Source organism: Nematolebias whitei, chromosome 6, assembly GCF_014905685.2.
Source record: "Nematolebias whitei isolate Nwh7 chromosome 6, NemWhi1, whole genome shotgun sequence".
NCBI classification, from domain to species: Eukaryota; Metazoa; Chordata; class Actinopteri; order Cyprinodontiformes; family Rivulidae; genus Nematolebias; species Nematolebias whitei.
Genome location: NC_056503.1, coordinates 38,089,759 through 38,117,360, shown reverse-complemented (window position 1 = coordinate 38,117,360; position 27,602 = coordinate 38,089,759). Strand labels below are relative to the sequence as shown.

The 27,602-nt window shown below is 40.7% G+C and overlaps 1 protein-coding gene across 2 annotated transcripts; it reads right to left on the bottom strand.

The window, feature by feature from the left end:
• Positions 1-330: 330 nt before the first annotated feature.
• hnf1ba (HNF1 homeobox Ba) lies at positions 331-25,843 on the bottom strand. Of its 2 annotated transcripts, XM_037678259.1 has the most exons (10): positions 25,449-25,843; positions 23,661-23,860; positions 23,222-23,486; positions 22,922-23,145; positions 14,573-14,721; positions 11,480-11,606; positions 11,204-11,386; positions 8,482-8,600; positions 8,196-8,240; positions 331-1,016 (listed from the first exon to the last, which is right to left on the bottom strand). In XM_037678259.1, the coding sequence occupies exons 1-10, from the start codon at positions 25,841-25,843 to the stop codon at positions 996-998; spliced, it is 1,728 nt and encodes a 575-aa protein (XP_037534187.1). In that variant the 3' UTR covers positions 331-995. The 2 variants fall into 2 exon arrangements, with proteins under 2 accessions (XP_037534187.1, XP_037534188.1); XM_037678260.1 differs by lacking the exon at positions 8,196-8,240.
• Positions 25,844-27,602: the final 1,759 nt, after the last annotated feature.

Here is a 27,602-nt window from a genome sequence, read left to right as displayed (position 1 = left end):
CATGTTTGGTTTCTGAATACTTGTCAATGTTTTCATACTACGCAGGGGGGTGGATGGAGTGGGGGGGGGGGGTGATTTATGCTGAGGAGTTATTAACAATATTTGTCCTATTTCACACTGAGGCAAGAAGTGGGAGAGATAATGGCAGGGCGAGTCCCATTCCTGAAATTCACCTGGACCTGTGTGCAAACAGTCAGAGGTTTCCACGGAGGGGGAAAAGTGTGAGTCAGTCCTCCGCTCCCAACAAAGGCCCCGCACGGCCGTCGCTCATACCTCACTCCGTTTGTGTTATTTTACAGCTTTTACCAAACAGTATACAACAGCTGATAGTGCATATTTATTTCCAGCCTTGAGTGTGTGGAGTTTTTTGTGCAGAATCCAGTTATACAAAGCATTGCTCACACGTGTTGCATAGTCCTTTCACGATTGTCGAAGTCTTTTCAATCACAGTGTACACACGGAACAACTCCAAATATCATCATTCGCAGTAAACCGAGTACGAAAGAATAACATGGAAGACTCGCTTAAAGCCCGGTAATGCATGTACAAGATCAAATAAGAGTTGATGTGATTGTCACCAGGAGGAGGACGCTCCTACAAGTCGCTGTCTCTGTTAGCGTCTTCGTATTTCCGCCGTAAATCCCAGAAGCCTTTATTCAGGTCCGAGCAGTTCATCCCGGCGCCTTTTTGTTCTTTTGTCGTGTGAAAACAGAAACAACTCAAGGCTGTTTTCAAAGTTTGTGAATCAGACGTCCTCGTTGATCATTTTTGTGCCGCAGGTGATTTTTATTTCCTCCTCCCTCCTCTTTCCTCCTCTGTCCCCATTTCTCATCTCCACCTCCTTGCCTGCCGTCGTCACTCCTCCGTGTTTGCTGACCGATCCGTCGTCTGCAGCACGCGGCTGCGGGTCTTTAAGGGTCGTCGTGGTTACGGCAGCGAGAGGGAGGAAAAATGCGCTCGGGTTGCCGGGCAGCGAGGAAGTCGGGTGGACGCTCTCACCAGGCTTGAAGAGGACACTGAAAAAGAAAACGGAAAGAGGAGTCAAACGAAAACACGCAGCTCACAAAACAAGAAAGACTGATTCAGTATGCTCAGCTTTTTAACAACAGAAGGTTCATAAATAAATGATACTTTATTCTGGTCGGTGTGGAACTGGGTTCTGTTGCACTTGTACATTACTGATTTATTTTTAATTTAGATCCAAAGCTAAATTTTGAACTTTAATACAAACACAGTGGTATGATTTTACTGATTATCACTGGGCCTGATGATTTTAACCAGAAAAGTAACTAAAACTAGAGAAATAAAGTGCAGTGTGAATGCTTATTGCTGAAGAACTTGCTGAAAAACAGCTGAAATAAGCTAAAAATAGCTGAAATGTAGCAGAAATAGAGGAACAAGCCTAAGTTAGAAGAAGAAAGCAGAAAGAACACATATTTGCTGAATTTGGTTTAAATAAGCAGAAATGAGCACAAAAATTAGTAAATTAGCTAATAAAGCTGAAATTAGCACAAAAAGGCTGAAAATTAGCTTGAAAGGGTAGAAATAAGCTTAAACTACCACAAGGAAGTGGAGAGAGCATGATTGTGCCCAATTAGGCTTAAGGAAGCAGAAATGAGCACAAAAAATAGGAAATTATCTGAAAAAAATCTGAAATTAGCTAAAACAGCTGGAAAGTAGCTAAAAAGGCAGAAATAAGCTTAAATTACCAGAAGGAAAAGGAGAGAGCACATTTTTGCTGTATTAGACTGAAACAAGTTGAAATGAATGCAAAAAATGTGGAATTAGCCCAAAAAGCTAAAATTAGCATAAAAACAGCTAAGTAGAAGCTGAAATAACAGAAAAGGCTGAAACTTGCATAAATGAGCTGAAAGGAGCATCGTAAGCTGAAATGAACAGAAAGAAGTTAGAAGAACAAAAATGTTGTAGATAGCAGAAAGAATATGAAAGGAGCACAAAACAGCTGAAATAAGCTGAAAAAAGTTTAAATTTGTACAAGGAAGCTGAAAGAAGATGAAGAAAACAAAATGTGAAAGGAGCAGTAAAAGGTTGTAAACTCATCTAAAGATTTGAAGGATGTAAAATCAGATCCATTCATTTAATATAAGGAAAAAAAGGCAGAAAATGCTAAATATTTCAAAAAGCTAAAGTTGCACCAATACCAAAAGTCATAGCAGGATTGTTCTGAAACAGCTGAACGTTTTGATTTATGATTTCTTGAAATAGCACAAAAATTGTGGAACGAGAAAGATGCTGAAAAACGTACAGACGAAAAACGGATCACAACAGTGTGAATGCTTATGAAATATTCACACTGTTAGCTTTTTATTGATTAATTACAAAGCAGCAGAGCCAATTGTAATATTTACTGAACTGGGTCAGTTGATAGCATTTATTTTATATCTTAAAACTGCGGCAGTTATTTCTTGTCCACTTGATGGCAGCAGAAATAAGACGTGAACACAGCGATAAATTATTTGGAGAGAACAAGCTAAAAAGCATTAAAGGTTATTGTCTGCAGACAGTTTGAGTGGTGGTGGAGAATAAAAAGACAGAAAAGTCACTCACAGCGTGTTTATACGCTTTAGGATTATTGTAGCAACTTCTTACATTTCTAACTCCAGCTAAAGTTGCAGCTTTTTAACGTTTGGCGAGTTAGTTTGTTAGGTTTGGAGGAAAAATATCACAGTTTATGTTTTAAAAAAACTTTACATACTTTTACAATAGTAACCTTGTTTGAAGCACATTTGTTCTTCCTGAAACAAACTTTCCCTCAAGTCTCAGAGCGAATAAAGACACATGATAATGTCAGCCGAGGAGAACATTTGGAAATTATTTCCTGTCTGTGCTGAAGTTTTTCTATTAAAAGTTGCTGTATAACCAAAATGATGCAGAGGAGTGATAAAATGTGCCGTTAGGATTTTAATAGTCAGTTTTGGCCGATTTTGACCAGTAAATTCTGTTATAAGGGAATGTGTCATCAGTGGTTCTCAAACACTTTAGCTTCTGACCCATAAAAATACCAACGGCAAAGACTTGTGACCCTGAATCCTATGCAAACACGCCTAAAAAGCTAAATAAACGAGCAGCTTCAACTGGCGTTCCACTGCCATCCATTTATGATTGTTTTTAGCTTTTGCAGCAGTAATTGTAAAAACGTTAACTTTTAAAAACTATTTTTCATTAAAGATCATCTCAAGACCCAAGTTCAGTGTTTCATGATTCACGATTGGGGGTTCTGACCACAATTTTACAGAATTAAAAGCTTCACTGCTCAGTGCTTGGAAATAACCAGCACCAAAATAAGCTGAAGGTCCAGCCCTGAATGGAGATGCTTTCTTGAGGGAGATTTAATGACTGCATCATTCTCAGGTTGTATTCTGAGCATGCAGCTTTTCTGCTTGACAGGTAAAAGTTGCCTCGGTTTCCATGACAACTGAATGCAACAAACACAACCTAACATGTGGTGGTTCATTTTTAGCTGCACCAGCATCTGCATGAACATGAGAGCATTACTTAATTACAGCAACTTAGCTTGTCTTCCTCAGATTTCTGCAAACTGCTGCTTTGTTTAGTGAACAAACAACTTTGTGGGTCATTTATCCATTTAGCTGTTAGCTCTGTCTGCACAAGCCACTGATGGTAAGTGTCTACTGTTGTATGCTGTTTTAGTCAAGCTACAAATGGCCACCTGCTGTGGCTGAAATTACCACCAACATCCAGGAACGTCAACGGGGAACCTTCAAGGCCTTCTAGGCTTTCAGCGAAGGCCTAAAAATTCAGCACATATGAAATGTTCCACTTAGTTTATTTAAAATGTATATTTTCAATGTAGTTTTTCTTATTTTGTTCTAATTTCTCAAATTTTCTGTAAATTTTTTTCTGCAGTTGAGCAAGAAACTTTTTAATTCATGAAAACACAGTTATCCAAACAGATTCTAAATATGTTTTGAAGGTTATTTGTCATTGGTTAAGACTTCACTGCCATGAGAGAAGGCAGAGCTGAGTCTGAGCCTCTCCAGGATGAGTTTGTTTAATAACTGACAGGGACATGAACTAATCACAGTGTTCATGTAAAGTGGGTGGGCTCTGAGCCTTCAGGAAGGCCTTGCAGATCGTGTTTGTTGACCATGTGAAAATCAGTGATGCATTCAATTGCATCCATCCATCCATCCATCCATCCATCCATCCATCCATTATCTTCCACTTGTTCTCAAGTCGGGTGGTGGCGGCAGCAGGAGGTCCAGACATTTCTTTACCCAGCCATCTCTTCTAGCTTTACTGGGATGACCCCAAGGCGAGACGTAGTCTCTCCAGTGTGTCCTGGGTCTTTCCAAAGGTCTACCCAGTTGGACATGCCCAGAGCACCTCCCTAGGAAGGCAACTAGGAGCATCCTTACCAAAAGCCCAAACCACCTCATTTGGTTCCTCTCGGTGTGGAGGAGCAGCGGCTCTATTCCGAGTCTCTCCTTGATAACTAAACTTCTCACTGTCTCTAAGGGAGGGTTCAGCTACTCTGCAAAAAAAACTCATTTTGACCACCTATATCAGCAAAATCATTATTTCAGTCACTACTAAGACTTTGTGGCCATAAGTGAGGGTAGGAACGTAGTTCAACTGGTAAACGGAGAGCTTTGCCTTGCAGCTCAGCTCCCTCTTCAACACCACGAATCAGAACAGAATCTACAATACAGTAAATGCGGCATCAATCAATCTGTCAATCTCCCGCTCTGTTCTCCCTTCAATGGTGAACAAAACCCTGAGATACTTGAACTTCTCCACTTCAGGCAGAACTTCACTCCCAAAGGGTAATATATCTTTTTTTCTCACTGAGGACCATGACCTCAGACTTGGAGGTGCTGATTTTCATCCCAGCTGCTTCACAATCTGCTGCTTCACAGAACTGATCCAGTGAGAGTTGATCACGGCACGATGGCGCCAACAGGACCACATCATCTGCAAAGAGCAGAGATGGAATTCTGAGGCCACCAAACTGGACTCCCTCCGCCCCCTGGCTGCACTGATAAATTCTGTTATGAACAGAATCTGTGACGACAGGCAGCCATGGGTCCGACTTACTGTCGGCAATGCAAACCAAACTCTTGCACAGCTTGTATAAGGATTGAATGGGCTGTAGCAATGGGCCTCCAATTCCATACTCACAACCCCCAGTGTACTTTGAGGAACAAGGTCTTGTAATTGGTCTTCTCCAAGTCCACAAAACACAAGTAGACTGATTGGCAAACTTCCATAACTCCTCGAGGATCCTAGTGAGGGTAAAGAGCTGGTCCAGCGTTCCACGGCCAGGACAGAAGCCATATTGTTCCTCCTGAATTCGAGGTTCGACCCTCAATTGGACTTACGTCTCCAGTACCACTGAGGAGAACTTACCGGGGAGGCTAAGGAGTGATACCACTATAACAGGAACACACCCTCTGATTCCCCTTTTTGAAGTGGGGAACCACCACCCCAGTCTACAATTCCAGTGGCACGAACCCCGATGTCCACAAAACGTTGCAAAGGCGTGTCAACCACGACAGCTCCACATCATCCAGAACCTTGAGTAAATGATATCTAATTGATACACTGATCATTTTCAATATTAAAGTTGTATTTTGTTTTCACTGCATGATATAAATGTACATGTACTTACAAACTGTAAGTTCTGGTGGTTGCTGTTAAATTCCAGTCTGAATTATTGAAATTGCACGCTATACTTGAACGCAAGACGCTGCGTGAGCCGCAAGCACGCTGGGTAGTCTTGGGATATGAATGCGTGAACTTTTTCAAGTTACGTGTTCAGATGGGATTCCCCTATTGGTTTTTATGTTCAGTGTTGAAGCAACATTTATGTTCAGATTGTTGTTAGTGACTGTAAAGAAAGACTACCAAACAGATGTTGTACTTGATGTATAAAAACGTGGAAAGCACTTCCTCTTCAGTGATTTACTGGGATGTGAAACTGAAAGTAAATTGCTGAAAATGGAATGTGTCTTGATGTAAGAATGTGTTAGATTCCTTCAATATTACATCTTAATTGAAGTGAACTGGTGGATGTTAAACAAGCAGCTAAACGTACTTAGAATTTCTTGGCTTTAATCTTTTCATGTTGATATTTCTCTTCTTAGGTTAAAAACAAGAATGCAGGAGTTCTGTCTTCTCCCCGTCGTGCGCCACACCTGACCAAACACCTTCTCATTCCTCTTCTCCTGCCTCTGAAAAGCTCATTTCCACTCTCTTCTTCAGGGACTGTTTGTGGGGGTGGCAGATTTATTTTTCACCTGCCTCTCTCCGTGGAGACAGCTGACCCCGTAGTGACCCAGCGGCCGGCAAACAGCCTCACCTGATAACGCTGACCTGCAGCCAAGACCTGAGTCATTAGACGCCGCAGTCTGAGCAGAGGGGAGCGGCAAACAGACGCAGGTATAATGGAGGGCTCTGGGTAAACAGCCAGCATTATAAAGCCTGAGCATGTTGGTTGTTTCATGAGAACGAGGCTGCCCCCTCTTTTAAATGACATGCTGATAAGAAAAAACTTGGCTATTCAGATAAATGCTAAATAAATAAGAGAGTTTGTGAAATGCTGGAGTCCAACCAGGACTCAGAGTTGCATGCTTTATTTATGGTTTGTTATTTATGCTATGTTTTTTTAGAGTACTGTATTTTTCGGACTATAAGGCACACTTAAAATCCTTTAATTTTCTCACAAATCAACAGTGAGCCTTATGATAAGGTGCGCCTTATGTATTAACTCTGGTTGTGCTTACTTACCTCGAACCAATTTAATGTGGTACACGGTGCTCAAAAATGTGTATTGTGTGTATTGTTTTGTATTTTATGTGTTACAACTGAACAATGTTGAGAGTTACTGTGAATGAGTTGAATAAAGTTTGACTTATCAGACTGTTTAGCTTAATGTGCCTTATAGTCCAAAAAATATGGTAGTTGCTTGTCAGGCTAATGTTTTACCCCAAAAAATGAAGGATATGTTTAGCTAATACTGTACACTGTGGTAGAATTTAAATTTAAATATTTTTGTTTATGCAAAATAATTCAATACATGCAATGAAATTAAAAAAATATATATATATTTTTTGTTTGTTTGTTTTAAATCAACTATGTCCAAGTTTTGGACAAGAGCCTTCACAAAGTCTGACTGAAATCATGAATGAATGTGATACTATATACTTTATGTCTATATTAAGACAGTTTTGCCAATTAATACTAGCAAAATTGCCATTTTATATCACAATTAAAAAAAATAATAATTAAATAGATTAAAATTTTCTGAGCTTATGTCTCTTTATTTTGAGGATAAAAAATCAGGAGCTTGTTTATTTTCTGTATGGATTCTTCCTTCAAAGATTATAAAAATTCTCAAAATAGGAAGTGTTTACATTTATTTAACAAAAGTAAAGATTTGAGTAAACTTAAAATACTTGGGCACACAAATCAGATATTGTATTTTAATTCTGAGGCTTTTAAAATGCACTTTACTGTGTTTTATGGTTCTTTTAGCTCATTTAAGTTCATCCACCACCAGGTGCTGCTTTATTTCTATGCATACAGTAACTTTAGCTGTTCTGAATATTTTATGAATTTTCAGACATGCGGTCACACGCTGCTCTCAGCTGCCATCCCATCAGCCCATCCGTGGGGCGGCACTCTGCCTCAGCGTGGGAAATTGAGCATGTGAAAGCACCGTGGACAACATTTCAGGCTAGAGCGATCACGGAGAGGAGGGAGAAGTAGAAAAAGAGGAAGAGCCGTAATTACTAAAGGACGAAGAAAAAAACCAACAACAACTTCCACCTCCGGCCGACTCGTCTCATTTGCACCCTCACTGTAGCATGAAGGAAAGTAGCAGCTTACAGGTTGGAAACCTTGATTAACAGGTCTCATTTCCTGATCGCAGAGGAGACTCTCACCAGCAAGATGAAAGTGAAAAAAGGGAACGATAATCAAGAGGTGTTCAGGTCGAGGGAACCTGTGATTGATTAGACAGCTGGGTTAGACACATAGGAATCGTGAGGAGTGTCCTATCCGAACGTCCATCTGATCCGTTTGTCTCAAAGTGTTCAGTCGCGACAAGAAGTCAAAGGATTAGCGTGCACGGCTGCGGCTGAGTTCAGTGATTGGTTTCTGCGATTTTACTCAAAGAAGCTGTGAGACAGAACTAATAAAGTTGTATTTACCAAGGAGAAACCCCCAACTTGCACCACCTTGTTTACAGGAGCATCCTAACATGACAAAGAATCAGACAGGTCAGCAGACAATCACAACACACACTCTTCTCCTGGCATGGCTCTCACTGTTAGTGTGTGTTTATCTATCAGTAGGAAACGATTGAGCAAATTAAAACCGTTCCGGGAGATGATTCTCAAGCGAACAGTACCTGGACTATAATCTACAACCGCAGGTGGAAATTTAAAAAAAGAGGAAAGTTTATGAGATGAGTCGTGACGTGGGGCGCAAACTCACCGTCTTGCCGGAGGACATGGAGCTTAGAGTGCTGAGGCTGTTAGCGTCTGTGACCACCATGGTTGGAGGGAAGCGTGACGGGTGGGAATATTGAGGGGGCTCCTGTTTGTGGGAATACACTGCAAAGGAAGACAGGAAGTGTGATTCTATTAAAAAACAGTACAAGAAGGTAAAATGACTTTTATGGGTAGCTCATGTCAAACCAAATACAAACAATCAGTCAGTGCTCAGGGTTAGTGTAGGACAGGGGTCTGCAAGCTGCGGTTCTGGGGCCACATGTGGCTCTTAGGTACCCCTGCTCTTTCAGGCTTTGACCAAAACTAAAATAAAACTGAATTTCATTTAAATTATTGCCAACAATGAAAATGGCTAGTTTTAGCAGATGCCCTGTCATTTTCAAATATGTGAAGGATAGTACAAATACAAGGTGTAAAACATGATGTGGGCTACATCATGCTAGCAGTTTGTTAGCCACTTTAAGTCAACTTCCAGTCTCGCAGCGTGATCTTTATCTCAAAACCACCAGAATGTTTTGGAATATCTTTAAGACAAGTTGCTGAGAAAGAATATTTAATGACACTAAGAATAAAACACAAAAAAACAAAGTCAAAGTAAAGAAAAGTATTTAGTTTTCTTTAAAAATGTAATTGGATATTCAACAAACTAGCCTAATTTGATACTGTCTTTAACTTTATGCTTAAAGTAGGACATTTAATACAATTAAGAGAACTCACATCAGCCTGTAAAGTTCAATGTTTTAATTTTTATAAAATTAAGTCCCACCCACGGGCAGCATGGTGGCGCAACCGGTAGAGCTGCTGCCTCTCAGCGAGCAGGTCCTTGGTTCAAACCCCGGTCCAGGGGCCTTTCTGGGTGGAGTTTGCATGTTCTCTCCGTGCATGCGTGGGTTTTCTCCGGGTACTCCGGTTTCCTCCCACAGACCAAAAACATGCATGTTAGGCTGATTGGTGACTCTAAATTGTCCCTAGGTGTGAGTGAGAGAGTGAATGGTTGTTTGTCTCGTTTGTCTCTATGTGTCCCTGTGATGGACTTGCGACCCGTCCAGGGTGTACCCCGCCCCTCGCACAGTGATTGCTGGACCTGGGCACCAGCGACCCCCGTGACCCAAAATAGAATAAGCGGGTAAAGAAAATGGATGGATGGATGGATGGAAGTCCCACCCACAGTTAGGGACAATTTAGAGTTACTAATTTACTTAACATGCATGTTTTTTGGTCTGTGGGAGGAAACTGGAGTACCCAGAGAAAGCCCAAACATGCATGGGAAGAACATGTAACTCCACACAGAGATACATTGGTGTAGATTCTCAACCATCCAGGACTCACAATCTTAAACGGTTAAGAAGGTTTATAAGGCATCTAGACGAGAGAAGATGGAAGAGAACAACTTTGGTGTGGTTGTACTATGTTGACACTTCGAGGCACACAGAAAGGTCTCAACCAGCGTTAGAACCTGCAACCTTCTTGCGGTGAGGCAGCAGCTCTACCCACTGCTCCATCTTTCCACCCAATTTAGGCTTTAATTTCAAGTTATAAGAACCAAACTCCTTGAGATGAAAACAGTCTGAATGTAGCTGGAAACGTTCAGAGTTAAGGGCTAACAGTAAACTCTATAAAAATCAAACTAATTTCTCTTGAAGGAAGGTCACATTACAGGTCAAAGTTTCAAACAAAGATCGCACAACATATGTTAAAAGGTAGAATCTCATTGAGCTGTGACTGTTGGAGAAGACATTGGCATCAGTTGCGGCCATGACAAACTGCCAAGTCTGTGTGAAGGTTTGTTCATGCTACGAGGACTCAAAATCAGCTGATTTATGAGCTAAACCATATAATGGAAGCGATTTGTGAGAATCGCAGGCCACCCACGGCTTTGGAACTCGTCAGCATGTTGGAGTTGACCTTGAAGAAGGCTTATAGTATGGATCAGTAGATTGCCCATAAATCTGGCCATTTTGGATCGAAAGTACCAGCAGGACTCAAGGCTGACAAGAAAAAACAGTCTGCCTGAAGAAAATCAACAATTGTGGCATTTCTGAATCTGACTCCCCCGTTTGGCCTTGGATGCGGGTCAAACTATCAAATTTCTCCTGGGACATGGGTAAACTAAGGGAAAATCTTTGTCTATCATCCCCCGCTCTTGTAGCAGCAGCAAAGTGCACTTCCATCTTTCGGACGACTGTATGAACATAATCTCATTGTATCCCGGCAAAATGATAATAAAGCTTATTCTGATTCTAACTGCTGGATGTCTGGCCCCTGAGCTCTTGGCTTTCAGTAACTGTGGCCTCCTGAGCAATTTAGTTGAACCGCCCTGCTCTAAAACATGCAGGACAGTGGCCCTCGAGGACCAGGATTAGCGACTCTTGGATTGGAGTGTGTCTAGGATGACTTTCAGCTATAACGCCACCAAACTTTAGCTCAGTTTCTGTATGACTAAGTTATTTTTGTATCTTCTGGGGTCAATTAGTTGTAGTGTCCATCTTGAATCCAGATGAGTCCAAAAGTTAATCATTTGTAGAGGTACACCCAATGATTATTAGATTGTGAATTATGAATAAGATATATATAATACTTTGTCTTGAGAACAAACTATTTGCCATCAAGTATAAGTTGCTCTAATTACCACAAACCATTGAGGTTAGGATCCATTGTTGAAAACATATAAAACATCCACTTAATGAGGCGTATGAGTTACTGACTGTGCGAGTGTGTGACTGTCGCCATGAATGGCTGCTGGCTCATGTGGCTGGGCGAATGATGCATCAGGCTCGACTGGTGGGGGCTGTGGAGCTGTTGGGAGAACTGCACCGGCTGGAGCGCTGCAAGGCTGCCAGCCACACTGTTGATCACCGGCACTGTCTGAGACTGTGATGTGTTTAAACCTGATAAGACAGAGTGAGCCAGCAGTTAGTCAGTGCAGAGTAAAATTAAAAAGTTTGGTCACATGGAAGGTGTGTGCGTGGGGGGGGACTTACTCTGTGCTATGGCCATGACTCCAGACAGAGGCATGATGAGGTTCTGTGTCTGCTGGTGGCTGTGATGGGAACTGTGGATGTTTGTCAACGTGCTGACTGGAGGAAGTCCCCCACCTGAACCTGAAATCTGAAGACAAAAGCGGGAAATGAAATTACACGGCCATTTTATTGCTCTATTATTTGTTTTTAGCTGAATATAGCACTAAGCCTGAGCACCTCCTATGTAAATTCATGTTCAAAGTGAAACAGATGTTGCTGCTAAACAAACAGCAGGCACGATGTTGACTCAGTTCAGATTCTTTTGAACAACGCTGCTCTTGTGTAACTCGTGTCGTACCGCAAAGAAAGAAAAATGGAAAGAAAAAGAAACGCACACAAGCCGACGAAAAGGAGTCTGTGTGTGTGTTTCTGCAGAAAATGATTAAAATGGCGTCAGTGCATTTACAGTAACAGCTACAGTATCAGAATCCTCCCCTTGGTGGGATGGAGTTGATTTGAATACAGCTCACTTCCTGACGACCTGCAGACAAATATCCATGATATCTGACCTGCGCAGCCCACCACCAGTTCACATATTATCACACCAAAAGAGGGAAGTGTCCTGACAGGGATGTTAGAACAGTTTGAACATTAGTTATCAACAAACTAATATTAATGTAGACAATTTATTCTTACTTCTTTGTCTTTACTTAACCAGGAAAAGCAGAATCTCAAAATTTAAACTCTCTTTTATGTGACTATCCTGGCTAAGACTGGCTGCTAAAACAGCAATAATGCACAATAAACAGAAAAAAAGGTTTACAGAGTTCAACACAGTCATTAAAAAACAAAAATGTTGCAAACCAAAAGGAGTCAACCTAAAATTACTCAGTGAGTCTTTTCAGCAGCCATCAAATAGAAAATAAAAGAACATCACTATTACCGTATTTTTCGCCATACGTCGCACCTTTTAACATAAATTTGTAAGTCCTACGATTTATACACCAAAGCAACTAATATTAATTTTTCCCCCATATTTATAACCCAATTTTCGGCTGAGATCTGATGATTTCTTTCATTCTGACATGGAAAATATTGAACACTAGGCCTGTCATGATAATAAATTTTGCTGGGCAATTAATTGTTTCTGAAATTATTGCGATAAATGATAATATTGTTTGAGATTTGACAATACTTAGTAATTATTGCCAAATTTAAGAGGAAATGTTTAATTGTTTTGCATGTAGTACCTTTTTCAATCAGATGGCAATATAAGACTGATGGCAATATAAGACTGTTTGAACTGAAGGATGGATAATGAGGGAGCGAGCAGCGTGTCTCTTTAAGAAAAATGGGAGGGAGGCCCCTTGACGTGACATGGGATGTCTCTCTTTGGTTCTCAAAATGGTGGATGCTCGGTGTGGTTTGAGCTCTTTAGCATAGCATTTTTCACACAAAGCTTTTAATTAAAAAAATCAGTAAACAAGTTCTCAGCTTCTTTTTGCAGAGAAAAACAACTTTTTACACGAAGGCACGGGTTTCAACCGTGAATTTTGGAGCTTCGACAAGACGGAGGTTTTTCCCCCGAGGTTGGCCTGTTAGCTTAGCTCGTAGCGTAGCTTCTCAGCTTAGTAGTCAAAAGAGAGTCACGATGAAACGATAAAGCCGATAAATGAAAATGAGATCAATAATTTTAATTTATCATGCGATTAATTGATTAATTGATTTGTTTATTGCGACAGTCCTATTGAACACTACCATTTTTATCCACTAGAGGGCCCTCGAGTAATATGGCAAGCCAAGTGTCTCATTAAAAGTGGCTATTAATGAGACACTTGGCTTGCCATACCAAGCCACCTTCGTCTCACTCCAGAACTCCTGGAGCAAACGTCAAATCAGCTTCATTTCGCCGCGACGCCCAGGCAAAATGCTGCTGATTTGACCATTAAAGTGCATTTATTAAGGAAAAATTCAACTGAGCCACACCTTACTATAATTTCAAGCAAACAAATAATAATTTTTAAGTGTTAATCTTGTTAAATTCTTGTTAAAGTCCTCCCGTGCACGCTCCCGTGCCCGCCTTTTGGTAGCCAATCAATTTTTGGCACAACACCGGCCCACGTTTCTGGGTCGTCAGTGGTGACGCATAATAGATGCGACTTATACGACAAAGCGACTTATTTATGTTTTTCCCCACTTTATTAGACATGTTTGGACTGATGCGACTTATACGGCGGTGCAACGTGTACGGCGACAAGTACAGTAAACTAACAATTTAAAATCTGTTTAAATTCCCTCAGTGATACCTAAACTCTTTACCAGAGCAACAATATAAGCTGAACAGTCTATTATAAGATAAACTACTATTTAAAGAAATAGATGGAACTAAAAACAAAGTGCCTCACAAGGTGTGGATGCAACAGAGTACATCACAGTATCGTCTGCATAAAGGCGGACATTAGCGTTTTAAGCTTCTTAATGAAGACTGTTGGGCTAAAAAATAAAACAGATACTTCTTGAAGAAGCGCACTGCATGTCAAACTTTTAACTAAAGATTCTGTGGGATTTGTTAGTGATCAGAGTATGTGTTAGCTCAATGTCTGTAAAACTGTCACAACTAAAGTAATTTTTTGTTGATTAGCTGTGACGGCACTTTTTGAATTGAAATGCATGTTTGTGATTTCCTTCTGAGAATTTTATAAAATCTGTCCAATACAAAAGGACCTAGAAGTCACGTCCTTTTTGCTTTCACGTTCTGAAACCAGTTTGAGATCGGACACTGAACAGCATTTCGGATAGTTTAAAACATAGTCAATTTGGTAATTGCACATGCTCAACAACTCAGATGATTTTTAATCACTGATGAAATAGAAGTACAACAAATACAAAAGTACAGATCAAACATTGGCATAATTTTTCCTCCTCCACCTCCTCTTTGTGTGGCGTTGTGGCATTGTGTCATGTCCCATTGTCAGGTTAACTGATAGAGTGGTATAAATGACTGCTGCACGCTTCTTGTGCAGCTCCACCTCTCTGACTGAACTGCTCCGGCAGAGAGGAGGTTCAGGAACTTATCTAATCTGGGGCCACTGAGTCCCAGAAGCATTCACTCACCATCTTGGCGTCGGGCGACAGCAGACTGTGGCTGTGGTCCAGTCCTCCCGGAGACACCTGCTGGAGCACCGACTGGCTGGTCGCCATGGCGTTGCTGCTGTGGTGACTGATGGCGCTGGAGGAGCTGACCTCCCCTTGGCTGTAACGCACTGAAAAGGAAATGCAGATGGCCGGTTAGTCTACTGGCTCACAGATCCAGAGTCAGGCTGTCACCTCCAACCAATCAGACTCGCCTGCTCTTTGACTCAAGCGAGGTAAAAGAGAGCAAACAAACACGCTGACCTGTCCACTGCTGCTATCTATGCAGCTCAGCCAAGGCCAGACACTGTGTGCTCACAACAGCACAACTCCCATCAGCCTCTATGATCAGCACACAAACATGGCTGACGACAAGCCTGATTACGTCAGCGTGAACATCACCGTGGGGGGGGGGGGGGGTGTCAATAAAAAGTTGCCTCAGGAGGAGTTTTCCACTAAACCGAAAACATCTCGGCAACCATAACATTTAACTTGCAGACTCACTGACAGCCTTTTTAAAAACATTACATCTCGAGGATTTTTAGACCATCAGGGAAGAACAATCCCTTTCTGGAAGATATTTTGCTAACAGACGAACAGCAACAGTTAATGCAAAAGTTTAAAGGAAAGGTTGCGCAACAGGTAGCACCCGGAGTGTGTGCTTTGAATAACTCTCAGAAACACCAAAGTTCAGCTCAAAATCTGTATAAATGACGAAATCGTAGCCATTCTTGTACTTTCCAAGCTGACTTGGCTGCAGCGGCCATCTTGAAATGGCTCTAAAAGTTAATCACTTGAAGATAGTTACGGATCATTTCAAGTTTCGTTCAAGTCTGTCCGTGGGTTCACGACATATTTTCCTAACAGACAAAGCCGCCTCTAAACTTTAAACAAACATCTTGCAGGATCTGTTAGAACTTGGAATATGTGTTGGAGACCAGTCTCAGCTACTACCACACCAAAGTTTGTCAATAGAGCCACTTTTTGTGTTTTTATCCCCCCTGCTGCTCTTGTGTCAACCCATGTTTTACAACTAAGGAGGGTTAAGGCCAGTCGGTGGCAGCCATCTTGAATCAAGCTAACTCCAAACGTTAATCATCCGATCATCCGAACACACACACACACATATATACAAACACACAAATATATGCAAATACATTAGCACCCGCATTCACCTTTCAGTGGCCAGTGATAAATATGAATCCACTAATGAATAACAGAAACGTGCATCGTGAGTTTTAAACACAAATTTACAATGTGGTAATAAAAATAAAGCTACTACCATCATTTAATCCCTTGTCTAGACTACAGGTTGTCTCAAAGGAATGCACACACACACACACACACACACACACACACACACACTCACTGACAATCAAATGCCTGTTTGCTGATGCAGGCCCCCCTCTGATACCAACAAAGTAAACATTACACAATTACAAGCGATGTCAAACACATTCTTATCCTGTGGTCTCAGCCTCTCATGGACAGAAAGCGCGTCCCCTCCCTCGGTGACAATCCCGAGACAGAGTCTGTTTGCACTCAGATCTCTCATCTTCCCTGAGCCCTCCGTCCCTGACCCGGGTGTGACGGCTCGAAGTGGGTCTTGCGTGACAGGAGGTATTGATATACAACCGTTTTGGAGATTAAAAAAATAAAAGAGGGAGAGGCAACGACACGAAAGGTGAGCAATGAGGGAGGCATTGATTGGAGCAGGATGTGCTCATCTACAGGTTGAGTTTATTTTAAACGCAAGTTTCTCTGTGAAAATCCTGCCAAACCATCTTACTCAAGAGTTAATAGATAAACAAAAACAAGTTAAATTAGATCAGTTTGAAAACAAGCAGATTAATTTGGCTTAAAATCAAAATCAATAACTGTTCACTGTTGCAAACGAGAATATTTTGAGAAACAACAAGGAAAAACAAAACTGACGGTAATGTAACGGTTTATAAAATAGCCTTTTCATCATTTGTTAATCGTTTTTTGAGATTGCAGTTGTTCGACGATGGCAGCGGTCCATTTTGGACGTGGTCCTGTTCAGGCTACTGTTAGCTTGTCGAACCCCTTTTTCACCAAACTGAGATTGTGTAAAAAGCTTTTTACAACAAGAAGACATTAAATGTGAGCTGTGCAGTGGAAATAGTCGCATTGAGGAATTTTTCTATATTTAGTTATTGTTTTTCAATTCTTTATGTCAAATTCAAGGTTTGAGGTTCTTCATTTGCATCACACATGATACAAGAAGGAATGAAATTGTGCACTGAAGGTCCCAGTTAAACCCAAAAATAACAAAAATATAAAGTATAAAAAGAAACAGTATACAAGGATCTAAGATATACACTAAAGTAACACTAAACAATACGCTCAAAGATCTAAGATACACGCTAAACACTAATAATGTGCTCTTAAATCTTACTTCTAACCTACAAAGCTCTCAACAACCTAGCTCCATCTTATATTCGAGATCTTATTGTTCCATATTTTCCTAACAGAGCACTTCGCTCTCAGACTGCAGGCTTACTCGAGGTTCCTAGAGTTTCCAAAAGCAGAATGGGAGGAAGATCTTTCAGTTATCAGGCTCCTCTCTTGTGGAACCAACTTCCAGTTTCTGTCCATGAGGCTGACACATTGTCCAGTTTTGAGACTGGGCTCAAGACTTTCCTTTTTGATAAATCCTATAGTTAGGGTTGGCTTGTTATGCTGCTATAGGCTTAGACTACTAGAGGACAAATTGACCTAATTTCCTAAAACTAAATGTTACAAGTTTTCATTTGATACTATTTCTATCTTAATGTGATTCTGCACCTGCCATTGTGTATCTGTTCCTCTCAAACCCAGCCGGTTGAAGCAGATGGACGCTTGTCCTGATCTGGTTCTGCTTAAGGTTTGTTCCCCATGAGGGAGTTTTTCCTTTCCACTGTCGCCTTCGTGCTTGCTCAAGATGAGAGTCTGTGATTGAGTTAAACTCAAAGCAGTCTGCTCCTCAGATAAATAATGTTAAATTATTATTTTTATATATATATACATGTTTCTGTTCAGTGCCCTGAGATGACTACTGTTGTGACTTGGCGTTATATACTGAAGTAAATAAAAAATTATTTAAAATGATACACAGTTTGTTGACATTTGGCAATTTATCACATGGCTAACAACAAACTAGCTTTATTTATTGGGCTGCCCGCTTGAACACTCAATTTTTATTGTAGGTGGGGGGTGGGGGGTGGGGGGTGGGTGATGTCATCGGGAGTTCAGCCCTATGTTTAAAAGTCAAGTCAAGGTTTTCTTTATTGTCATTCGCACCACATGTGGTACATGAGGTGGAATTAAATAGTGTACACAGTGTCCCAGTTACATCCAACAACAGCAAAAATATAAATTGTAACAGTACTAAGGATCTAAGAAATACACTAAACTAAGAATACGCTAAACACTAATAGGGCAAAACAATACGCCGAACAACAGCAGCACGGACGGGGGGATGCTCAAGCCTTACAATGACGTCAAGCATTGTATGAAGGGATTTCCCTGAACTATAGACGCTAACAGAGAAAAATGGTCAATGTAAAAATAAATAAACAAATAAAGGGATTTGAATTAAAAAGATCATTTCTGAAGATATACTTGTTAGAGTAACTTTGGTTTAAGTGTAGACTAAGAAGATAAAATCCTATTTTATTGACTGGGATCAGTCAGTGGTGTCTTTACGGGCTCATTTTGACACAAATCTCCATTACAGTAAAAACCAGAACCTTCACATTTGGCACTCTGCAGTCTGTGCTCGTTATGACTCATGATCCTAACAACGTTCATAACTTTTCCACAGAACCCCCTCTTCAGAAGGTATAAACTATAATTTTTAATTGTTAAAAGTTTTGGTCACGTTTTGCTTAAAGTCTCGATGTTTCCACCTGAGTGACCTGAGCTTTTTGCCTCTCATTTAAAAGACAAACACAACCTGTGTATTGTACATTTTCATTTAACTACCAGCAAGAAAGCAAACCTGATTCCAACAAGCATGGTTCTGATCATGTCTGACTGTCACTTTGAATACTGCAGAAGCCGCAGGGCCATATTTCATGATCTGAAGTACCTGTCCTCCATTTTGTACAGCCAGTAGACTTCATATTGTCTCCTGCGACATACTATCAACCCCACAACAGCCCGCCGAGCCTTGTAAACACCGCCGCAGAACAATAAAGCACTCCATTGGACTCGTGACCCCCATTGCTACACAATAGTGGAGGACTCATAAAAAGTCAGTTATCTCGAAGCTGGGCGACCTCTTTTAAGACTCACGAGGAGAGGAGGATGCTGTTCAGTGCAGTTTTGTTTCTTTAGCTTTGAATTCTAGCTGAAGCCAGCGTGGATCATGAGCTCGTCGACCATCCAAAGTCAGAAATGAGCTGGTTTTCTTCCTGAGATGTTTCCAATCTTGCTTTGATAGCTGCATAAAACCAAAGTTTTGCTTTTGGTGCGATTGCTCAATGGAGGATAATTTTTTTTTTTAAACTGAGGCGTGCACTTTGAGAGCAAGGGGAGGGCGAGAATCTCACAAGGGGAGTGGCAGCAAGGAACTTGAGCAGGTTTAAAAGGCCCACGCTCCCCGTGTGACCTGTGTAAAATCAGAGCCCGCCTCTCCAACCCCAGGCAGTGGCCATTGTAGCGCTGCTGCATGAGACGGACCTCCTGGGTCTCTGCAGGACGTATCCGGTCCCCTCTTTGTGGGACGAGGCAGAAGAAAGTGCAAAGCTCGGCCATCTTTTCTGACTGTGGATCTGTGTTCTAGGGTTAGCCTGAGGTGACGGAGAGCTCTGCAGCCCACGGACACCGGCACAAATTACTGTAGCCAATCAGGAACGTCCGAGTCAGCTGGTTTCAACTCTACAGCTCTGCTCACGCAGCACGGGTTCACCTTTACTACGGTTTTACTTTAGTATGGTCAAATGTGAAAAGTGACTGAAACATTATTTTTCTTAGAGATTGTTCCTGATGCATGAAAACAAACGCATCATCTCGCTGCTGTAACGTGCCCAGAAAGAAACATTATGCTGTTTATTTACAGGATTACAAATTTATGGGATAATACTGTGTATGTTTGATGTTGTCATCAAGGTTCAAGGTTTTTTATTGTCGTTCACATCACATGTGGTACATGAGGTAGAATGAAATTGTGTACTCAAGGTCCCAGTTACACCCCAAAATAGCAAAAATATAAAGTAAAAAAAAGTCTAATCTTCAGAAATCTAAGATATACGCTAAACAAAAATAATATAATGTTGTAGCAGCCTGAACTTGAGTCTGTTGTGAGCAGATGGGCATGAATACAGCAGCACAGATACAATGTCTGATGTTCCTGAGCTTTTATTGTTTATAGTCTTATTTGTTTTATTTCAATTTTATTCATCTTATTACTAATACTCTAATGCACATGTGTCAAACTCAAGGCCCCGGGGCCAAATGTGGCCCTCGTTGACATCGTACCTGACCCCAAGACAATATGTAAAATGTAAAATACTTTAATCACTTGATTTTTTTCAGTAATCTTTGATTATGATGTTGAAAGTACAGCAGAGAAAATCAAATGAGACCAACTAAACTTTTGTTGAGGAACCTGCAACCATGAAAAGATGTTGGATATCTAACTTGAGTTAATGTAGTTGCTGAAATTGGCGCTTAGTTTGTAAAAGGTTTTAATTTTGGCCCCCATTGGACACCCCTTAATGTTTCATCGTATTTATTTATTTTTTACCTTCATATTTTAAACAGCTTGACTTAATATGCACAAAAATTTTAATATACCAGCTATTTTTAAACTTGTATAAATGGCAATAAACTCTATTATATTTAAACTACATATTGATAAATAAAAAAACTTTGTTGGTTTGAAACATTTCAGCACGTTGCTTTAATAAAATATTCTTAATTTCTGGGCTTTGTGAAATGTTCACAAGGTTGTTTTTTTTTTGGTTTAACGGCTCAGTAATTACACGAAAATGATCCATAAAGCAAAGAATAAAAACATTATTTTACACAATTATATGTAATAAAAATGGGTTAATGATAATATGATCTAACATTTACAAGTGTTACCTTTATTCTATCTAAAACACATCTATTAATATTGTTAAATCACACAAAAAAAAGAAAATTATTGACACACATTTGTTTTTTTGGGAATATAAAAAGGGCTTTTTTAAAAACTCCTAGGATCTAAATAAATACTTGAAGATATCCTATGCTGTAATTTCCTTTGGGACTAAAAAAAAAATCATTTTAGAGGTGACCGAGGAGTAAACATGCAGGTTCTAACAAAAAGGAAATAGAAAATGGAGTGAAAGTTCTTATCAGTAAATTAAAAAAAAACTTTGTATTTAATATCTGCGCAAAAGACTCTTTAAGGTTTTGAACTCTTTATTTTAATTTTCCTGCTTCAAACCTTCTCAGAGTCCCTGCAGTAAATTTGGAGGTGTTTGTTAAATCGTTATGCATTAAATGAAGACATCACCTCCATAACATTAGTTGTGATTAATTTCTTGTTTAATATTTTTAATATTTAATATAAACCTGAGAATGTTTAAGACATGTTCTCTAACGCCGAGGTTGTTTTTGATCTCTTTACACGTTTATAAGTAGAAATTTAAATGTATTTCGATATAAATACAAGGACATAACTAGACTGTGTGGTATGTAAATAAGATGATATCAAGAGCTCTGTGGACGTTATTAATGGATTAATAAGACCGGGGGCGGGGGGCACAGGTGCCAGCTAATCTGCCCGTACGATCTGTTTCCGTTGCCAAAGTAAAAAAAAAAAAACCAACTTCACCACCAAAAATGCACGTCACAATGTTTGACTGTCCATCCAGTTGAGACCAAATGATCAATGAAGCAAAACCGAATCAATAAAAACTCCCCGAGTCAGAAGGTTTGCTTGAAATGACCCTGCAGTGACCTCGTACGTATGACTGAAGGTGAAGCGGCGGTTTAAAAGCGGGGGGCAAAAAGGTGGTGTGGGGGGGGTAGTGGCTTTTTTTTCCCTCTAAAGCTGAAGAAGCAGTGATCAGTCCTGTCTGGCCAGAAAAGAGCCAATACTCCAGTGGACAGCTCCTGCTGCTCCAAGTCTGCCACCAGATTCAGCAGCTATACTGACATCCATAAAGGTGAGGAGGAGGCGCAGCAGAGATAAATGAACCGACGTTACAGTCTCTGCACCACAGACAATAGGAGCTCCCGCTGAGGTGGAGTACAGAGAGCAGAACTCGGAGGAGCTGCTTATCAAAGGCCCGGGAGATGTAGAAGCAAAGGATTTTAATTGTCCATTAAGCATGCATAATACAGGCCGTGCCCCGGCAACGCAATGATACGTCCTGCTGGGATGTTGTTGTGGGGTCAGAGCTGACGCTGAAAAACAGCTGATGCTGTCGGCAGGACGCCAGCAGGACATCTTGTAAGCAGCCAGCTGAGGGCTTCTTCTCCTCTTCTATTTTTTTTATTTTATTTTCCCATCGACCTTTCCCTTCTGCTGGGCAACCCCAAAAACTGACCCCACCGGAGCGTCACAACCTGAGGTCAATGCCTGGTCAGGTGTTCTGAGCCGCAGCAACGAAGAAGGAAAAAAAAACACAACTAAAGCAAACAGGCGATCTACAAGTGGGACCAGTTTATCCAAGGGTAAAAGAGCAAGTCAAGGCAAACAATTTGTTTTCCCTTCAAAGGTGGCCCCGTGTTCGAACACGAGAGGACAACAATGGGCTCTGAGCGAGTCGCTCAAATCCCACTTTTATGGATGGTGAGTGATGGCACGACTTATCGGTTTTGTTTTTATTGTCAGGAGGGCTCGGTCAGTCCTGGTATCTCTGAACGCAAACATCAGGTCAAAGCAACAGCCCGCGGTGTCTCGCTGTTTAAGCTCCTCTCATTAGCAAACTAGAAGGGAGGAGAAATCACGGAAACGACGACATTACGTCAAGGTGTGGATGTGTCCTGATCCCCCCCCACAATCACACCCCTCCATCCCTGACCCTGGGCTGACCCTGGCCTGTCACAGGATGGCTGCCCTTTGTGTCATGCCTCTCCATGCTGACTTTGGAGTGGAGATTGCAGGTACAATGTGGATTGTTCTCGGAGTGTTTTCAAAGATCAGAATAACAATGGCATTTGCTCAGCTCACTCACTCACGCTCATTGATCATCTGGTCTCTCTCTCTCTGCCGCTCTGATCACATCAACTCTGCCTCGAAACCTTTCCTGACACAAGTTTCACTCTAAAGAACAAACCCACGTTCAACCGGGACTCGTGATGGAAAAAAACAAGCAGCGGGTGTCTTACTTGGAGGGGAAGCGCTGGTTTGGGCATGGTGCGGTGAGCTGTGCGACAGCAGCGGGTTGAGGAGGTGTGGCGGAACTGTAATGGCGTCCTGTGCCAACTTCTGCCTGAAGGCTTCCTCTTTACGCCGGTTGGCGAACCAGTTATAAACTCTCACTTCGGTGACCAGATTAGAGCCGAGGCCCTGAGCTTTGGAGGGGGAGACGCCTCTCTGGAGGCACTCGGCTCTGCAGGTAACAAATAAAAATATGGAGGTCAGGACTGTTCGGCTAAAGACTCTTTTCGCTGTTGTTTTTGTTTTACCTGTTGCACTCCTCTACCAGCGTCTCCCTCTCCTCCTTGCTGGGATTCTTCTGACGTTCATAGGCGTGGTAGAGGATCTGCTGGGACGCAGGCCCCCATTTGAAGCGGTTACGTCTCATTTTCTTACAGAGGGGTTCGCTGCTGACCTCATCGGGTTGGCCCATACCAGCACTGGACGAGTTGAACTCTGGGTAGAAAAACGCTGGATCCTGACTGCCTTTGTCAGACATACTGGTGGAAGAACCATGCGCTGCCTGGTTGAATTCTGAAAAAGAAGAAAGAAAAAAGAAAGAAAAAAAACACATTATGATGATTTTCATTGTTCTGCTGTGAATGTCGTCAACCGTGATAAGAAAACTTGATACAGTAGCAGGTTTTGAACCCAAATAAAAGCAGCGCGGGCTAGGCCGAGCTGTGAGAAACTCAAATATTAACTTACGTCGGAGAATTTCCCGCTGTTTCCTGACATACCAGGTGTAGAGAGCCGCTCGCTTCTGGGTTTTCATGGGCGTGCCTTTGTTGAGGTGCTGGGAGAGGTGAGACTGGTTCAGCCCCGTGATGTCCACCACCTCCCGCTGGGGAATGTTGTGCTGCTGCATGTAACCTTTGATCATACGAGCAGCTCGCCACGGATCCTCTCTGGGTTAAAACACACGAGCAGAAAACAAGACTTAAATTAAATTAGAGATGGCTCTTAAAATAAAGGATTTATTTCCATTAAATCAGCATGAACAAGAAAAAAAATCCCCATGTAAACAATAACCTTTCTGACAGTTGCATATTGGCAGAAATTAAAAATATCACAGCTGTTTGTTTCGCCTTCGCTTCCCTGTTTTTCAGGCCTCGACTTTGAAGGCATTGACACCGACAATGAGCCTGTTTTTTGCAGGAGCTCATTTAGCCGGCTGTAAATATTTTCAAAGGTTAGTTCAAGTGGATTCGGGGAAGGTTGGGAAACACAGACTACCCGTTTCACCCTGGAAACAGCACATAACGGTGTTGCGTAAATTGAAAGCAGTAAAATCTGTGTTTCAAAATTCATCTTCCTATCAGGGATTAATAAAAGCGTCAAATAAAATGACATTTTTCCAACATGTGCGCAACATTAATTCACAATATAAAGGTCAGAGGATCATTTAAGCTCACCTGTTGTATAATTTTAAATAAATATTAGAGGAATTTGTTTTTTGAATAAACGTATACCTTTATATTAAGATGCAACATGTTCTTACCTGCATGTTTAGCTTGTTTAAAGTGCCGGATTTAATCCAAAATAAAGTAATGGAGAGGTAAAACGCAGCTCAGACACACGGACATCTGTAATTGTAGCAAATCTGCTTTAGTCTGTTTGTTTTGGAGAATGCGAGGCCTGCATGAAGCCGACCGGGTTAAGTGGGAGATGTTAGTTTATAACTTTTGACAATGAATAACCAGATCTCCTTTCAGCCTAATCACACGCCGCTGTGTATCTTCCAGTTGATGATTTATAGAATAAATTTAATAATAACTTAACTACACGTGGGTTAGTTTTGATTTTTTTTTTGTCTCGTTAATCCTAGTTGAACAGGTAGAAGGAGCCGCGAATAGCGAAATATGGAAGAAAAAAAGCAGAGTTGGGTAATTAATAGCAAAGTAATAATAATAATAATAGTAATATTAATAATAATAATAATAATGACGATGATGATAAGAAGAAGACGACGACGACATGAAGCAGAAGAGGGTAAAAGAAGTTAGTCGTAGAAGAAGAAGAAGAAATATTTCTTTTTCTTCTTCTACGACATTTTTTTAAGTAGAGAAAAAAATATTAAAATCGTAGAAGAAAAAAGAATAATAAAGACAAAAAGCGTAGAAGAAGACCAGAAGAAGATTTCCAGTAGGCTTTTTTTTTTTTTTTTTTTAATCATTGAGAGGTGGAGTATAGTTAATAATAAATAGAGGTAAGTTCAGCTGATATTTTGCAAAGGTAAAGAAATAATAATCCATGTGGATAATTAGTAACCAGAATGTTAAAACCAAACCGAGGCGCGTTATTTTAAAACTGTAAACAAACAAGAGCGTTAGCTAGCTAAACGCATTTTATTTTATTTTACTGTAAAATATAGAGCAACCGCGAGTTACTATAACTCAACATTTGATATTTTAACTCTCGTGTATTTCCCTTCTAATATACTTGTTACGTGAATTTTATTCCGTTTTGAACAACTTTTAAAGGTCGGGAACTCACGCCAGCATGCGCTCCACCTCCGCCCTCTGCTCCGCGGCCTCCTCGGTGTTCAGCGACTGGAGCTCCTTCAGGATCGGCGGCGTGTCGTAGTCGTCCCCGTCCTCGGAGCCCTCGTCCCCGGACATCTTGCCCTTGCTGTGTCCGTTGGTGAGCGTGTGGAAGACGGGCTTGGAGTCTCCGTCCGCCCCGTTCATCTTGCCGCCCTGAGAGGCAGGAGGAGGCGCGGCGGGCGACATGGGCAGGCTCTCCAGTTTGACTCCGTGGAAGCTCGGCGGGGTCGGGTCCATGTCGTCCAGGGCCTGGATCAGAACCTCCCTGGTGACTCCTGAGTCCAGCAGGGCGCTGAGGAGCTCCTGCTGCAGGGACGTGAGTTTCGATACCATTTTAGAGAACATTAAAAACACAACATAAAGCCTGCTGGAAGGGGAGGATGGAGGAGGATGAACAGAAACAACAAAAAAGTAAAAAAATAAATAAAGTTCCTTTCCTGGGTTCAGATCCAGAGCTGAGCAGAGCTTGTTGGCTACGACACCTGCTCCAAGAGGCTGCTTCACTTCCCTGTTGGGGAGGATGGAGCTACTTTTGCCATGATGCTTTCTGAGCAGGGGGATATAAAAGATGGTAATGAGTGGGCCGGCTGATGTAAATCCACAGAGGTAGACCTGTTTACACTGCTGCACTGCTGCTTTTATTGGCTCCTCTTATCGGAACAACTTTCATGGACTTCGGACTCTGTTGTAGGCCATAAAGTTTTTAAAGAAAGGCGAGCTGCACACATTCACAGAGCTGCTTTTAGTCCATATAAGCACCGATACGACGCCAAGGACTTTAAACAAATCTGGCATAAACTCTCAATAATATCCTTTAATGCATAAGTTTAGAATAATTAACATGACATTTAATGGCCTAATAAAACACTCTAGGTGTGAATTTGTTCACCTAATTCATTTAAGGCAATTATTATCACTTTACTAAGATTTAATCTGCAGTATTCCCATTTTTCCTAAAGTAGGATTTTATTTCTAATTTTAATTCATCTGACACGTCAAATAAAAAAAAGTTAATACTTCAAAAGTGTCACTGTCAATTTAAAAGACTAACTTTTCTTATATTCCCCCTATAACATGAGGACCAATTATTTATTCAAATTAAATCATTTATTTTAGTAAAGAGGCACATTTAGAACATGGTGCTGTGTTTTTAAACTGTAAATCAACACAGTACTGGTATATATATATATATATATATATATATATATATATATATATATATATATATATATATATATATATATATTACACAAAAATGTTGTAGATGGGTTTTAAATATGCATGATGTTTTAAAGGAGCCAAATCATCCACTAATCATTGATGATAAGAGCAATTCGAGGCTAATAAAGATCATGGTTTAACTGCTTTTTCAACTTTGCATCCAAATATTCAGTTAGTGAAAAAAGAAACTGTGAATAAATGTAGAATTACCTGTGGCTATTTGTTTCCTTCAGGTAGATATTCAGGTGCAGAAAGCCTCTAAAGTATTTTACAGTTCAGTTGAAGCTGGAATGAAACAAGCGGACTGAACGTGTTGAAGGCTCAAAGATTGAATTTTTAATGCTGGGAAAATTCTCAAAAGATGTGATTTAATGTTTTATAAGTGAATGATCCTGAACCGTAACCCACAGAGTTTAATGTTTTCATCTTTAAATGGAGTTTTGGTGACAGGTGAAATAAAACATTAAATGGTAACAAATAAACAGAATATAAAGTAAATAAAACACCTCATTTTAGTGCCACAGGGTGTGGAATTTTAAAATTAAATGACAAAAACATGATAAAATAACTAATTTAAAGGATCAGAGGTGATGGAAACTAGGTTAAGACCTACATTACCTCCTGAGAGCTTGTCAAGAAAATCATCCAGACATTCATTTACTAATAAACTGTTAAAAATCATACTAGGCTGCAGCTCATGAAATGATCAGTTTAATCCAATTCCTCCTTAACTCGGTAAAAATGGGACACACGGACCACAGTTGTGAAATCAGACCAGAAAGATGGAAAAATGACAATAAAGGGAAACTCTAATAGATTTTTGTGCAATTAAAAACAAAATTATTGTTAATTAGTGCCTAATTAGTAAATACAAAATGTTTTT

Excerpts from the sequence above, each read along its gene's own strand:
- hnf1ba (XM_037678259.1), bottom strand. The coding sequence starts at position 25,843 with ATGTTCTCTAAAATGGTATCGAAACTCACGTCCCTGCAGCAGGAGCTC. Across the intron at positions 23,146-23,221 it reads CTGGTAGAGGAGTGCAACAG|AGCCGAGTGCCTCCAGAGAG; the intron begins GTAAAACAAAAA and ends TGTTACCTGCAG. Across the intron at positions 1,017-8,195 it reads AAGTTGGGGGTTTCTCCTTG|TGTCCTCTTCAAGCCTGGTG; the intron begins GTAAATACAACT and ends TTTCTTTTTCAG.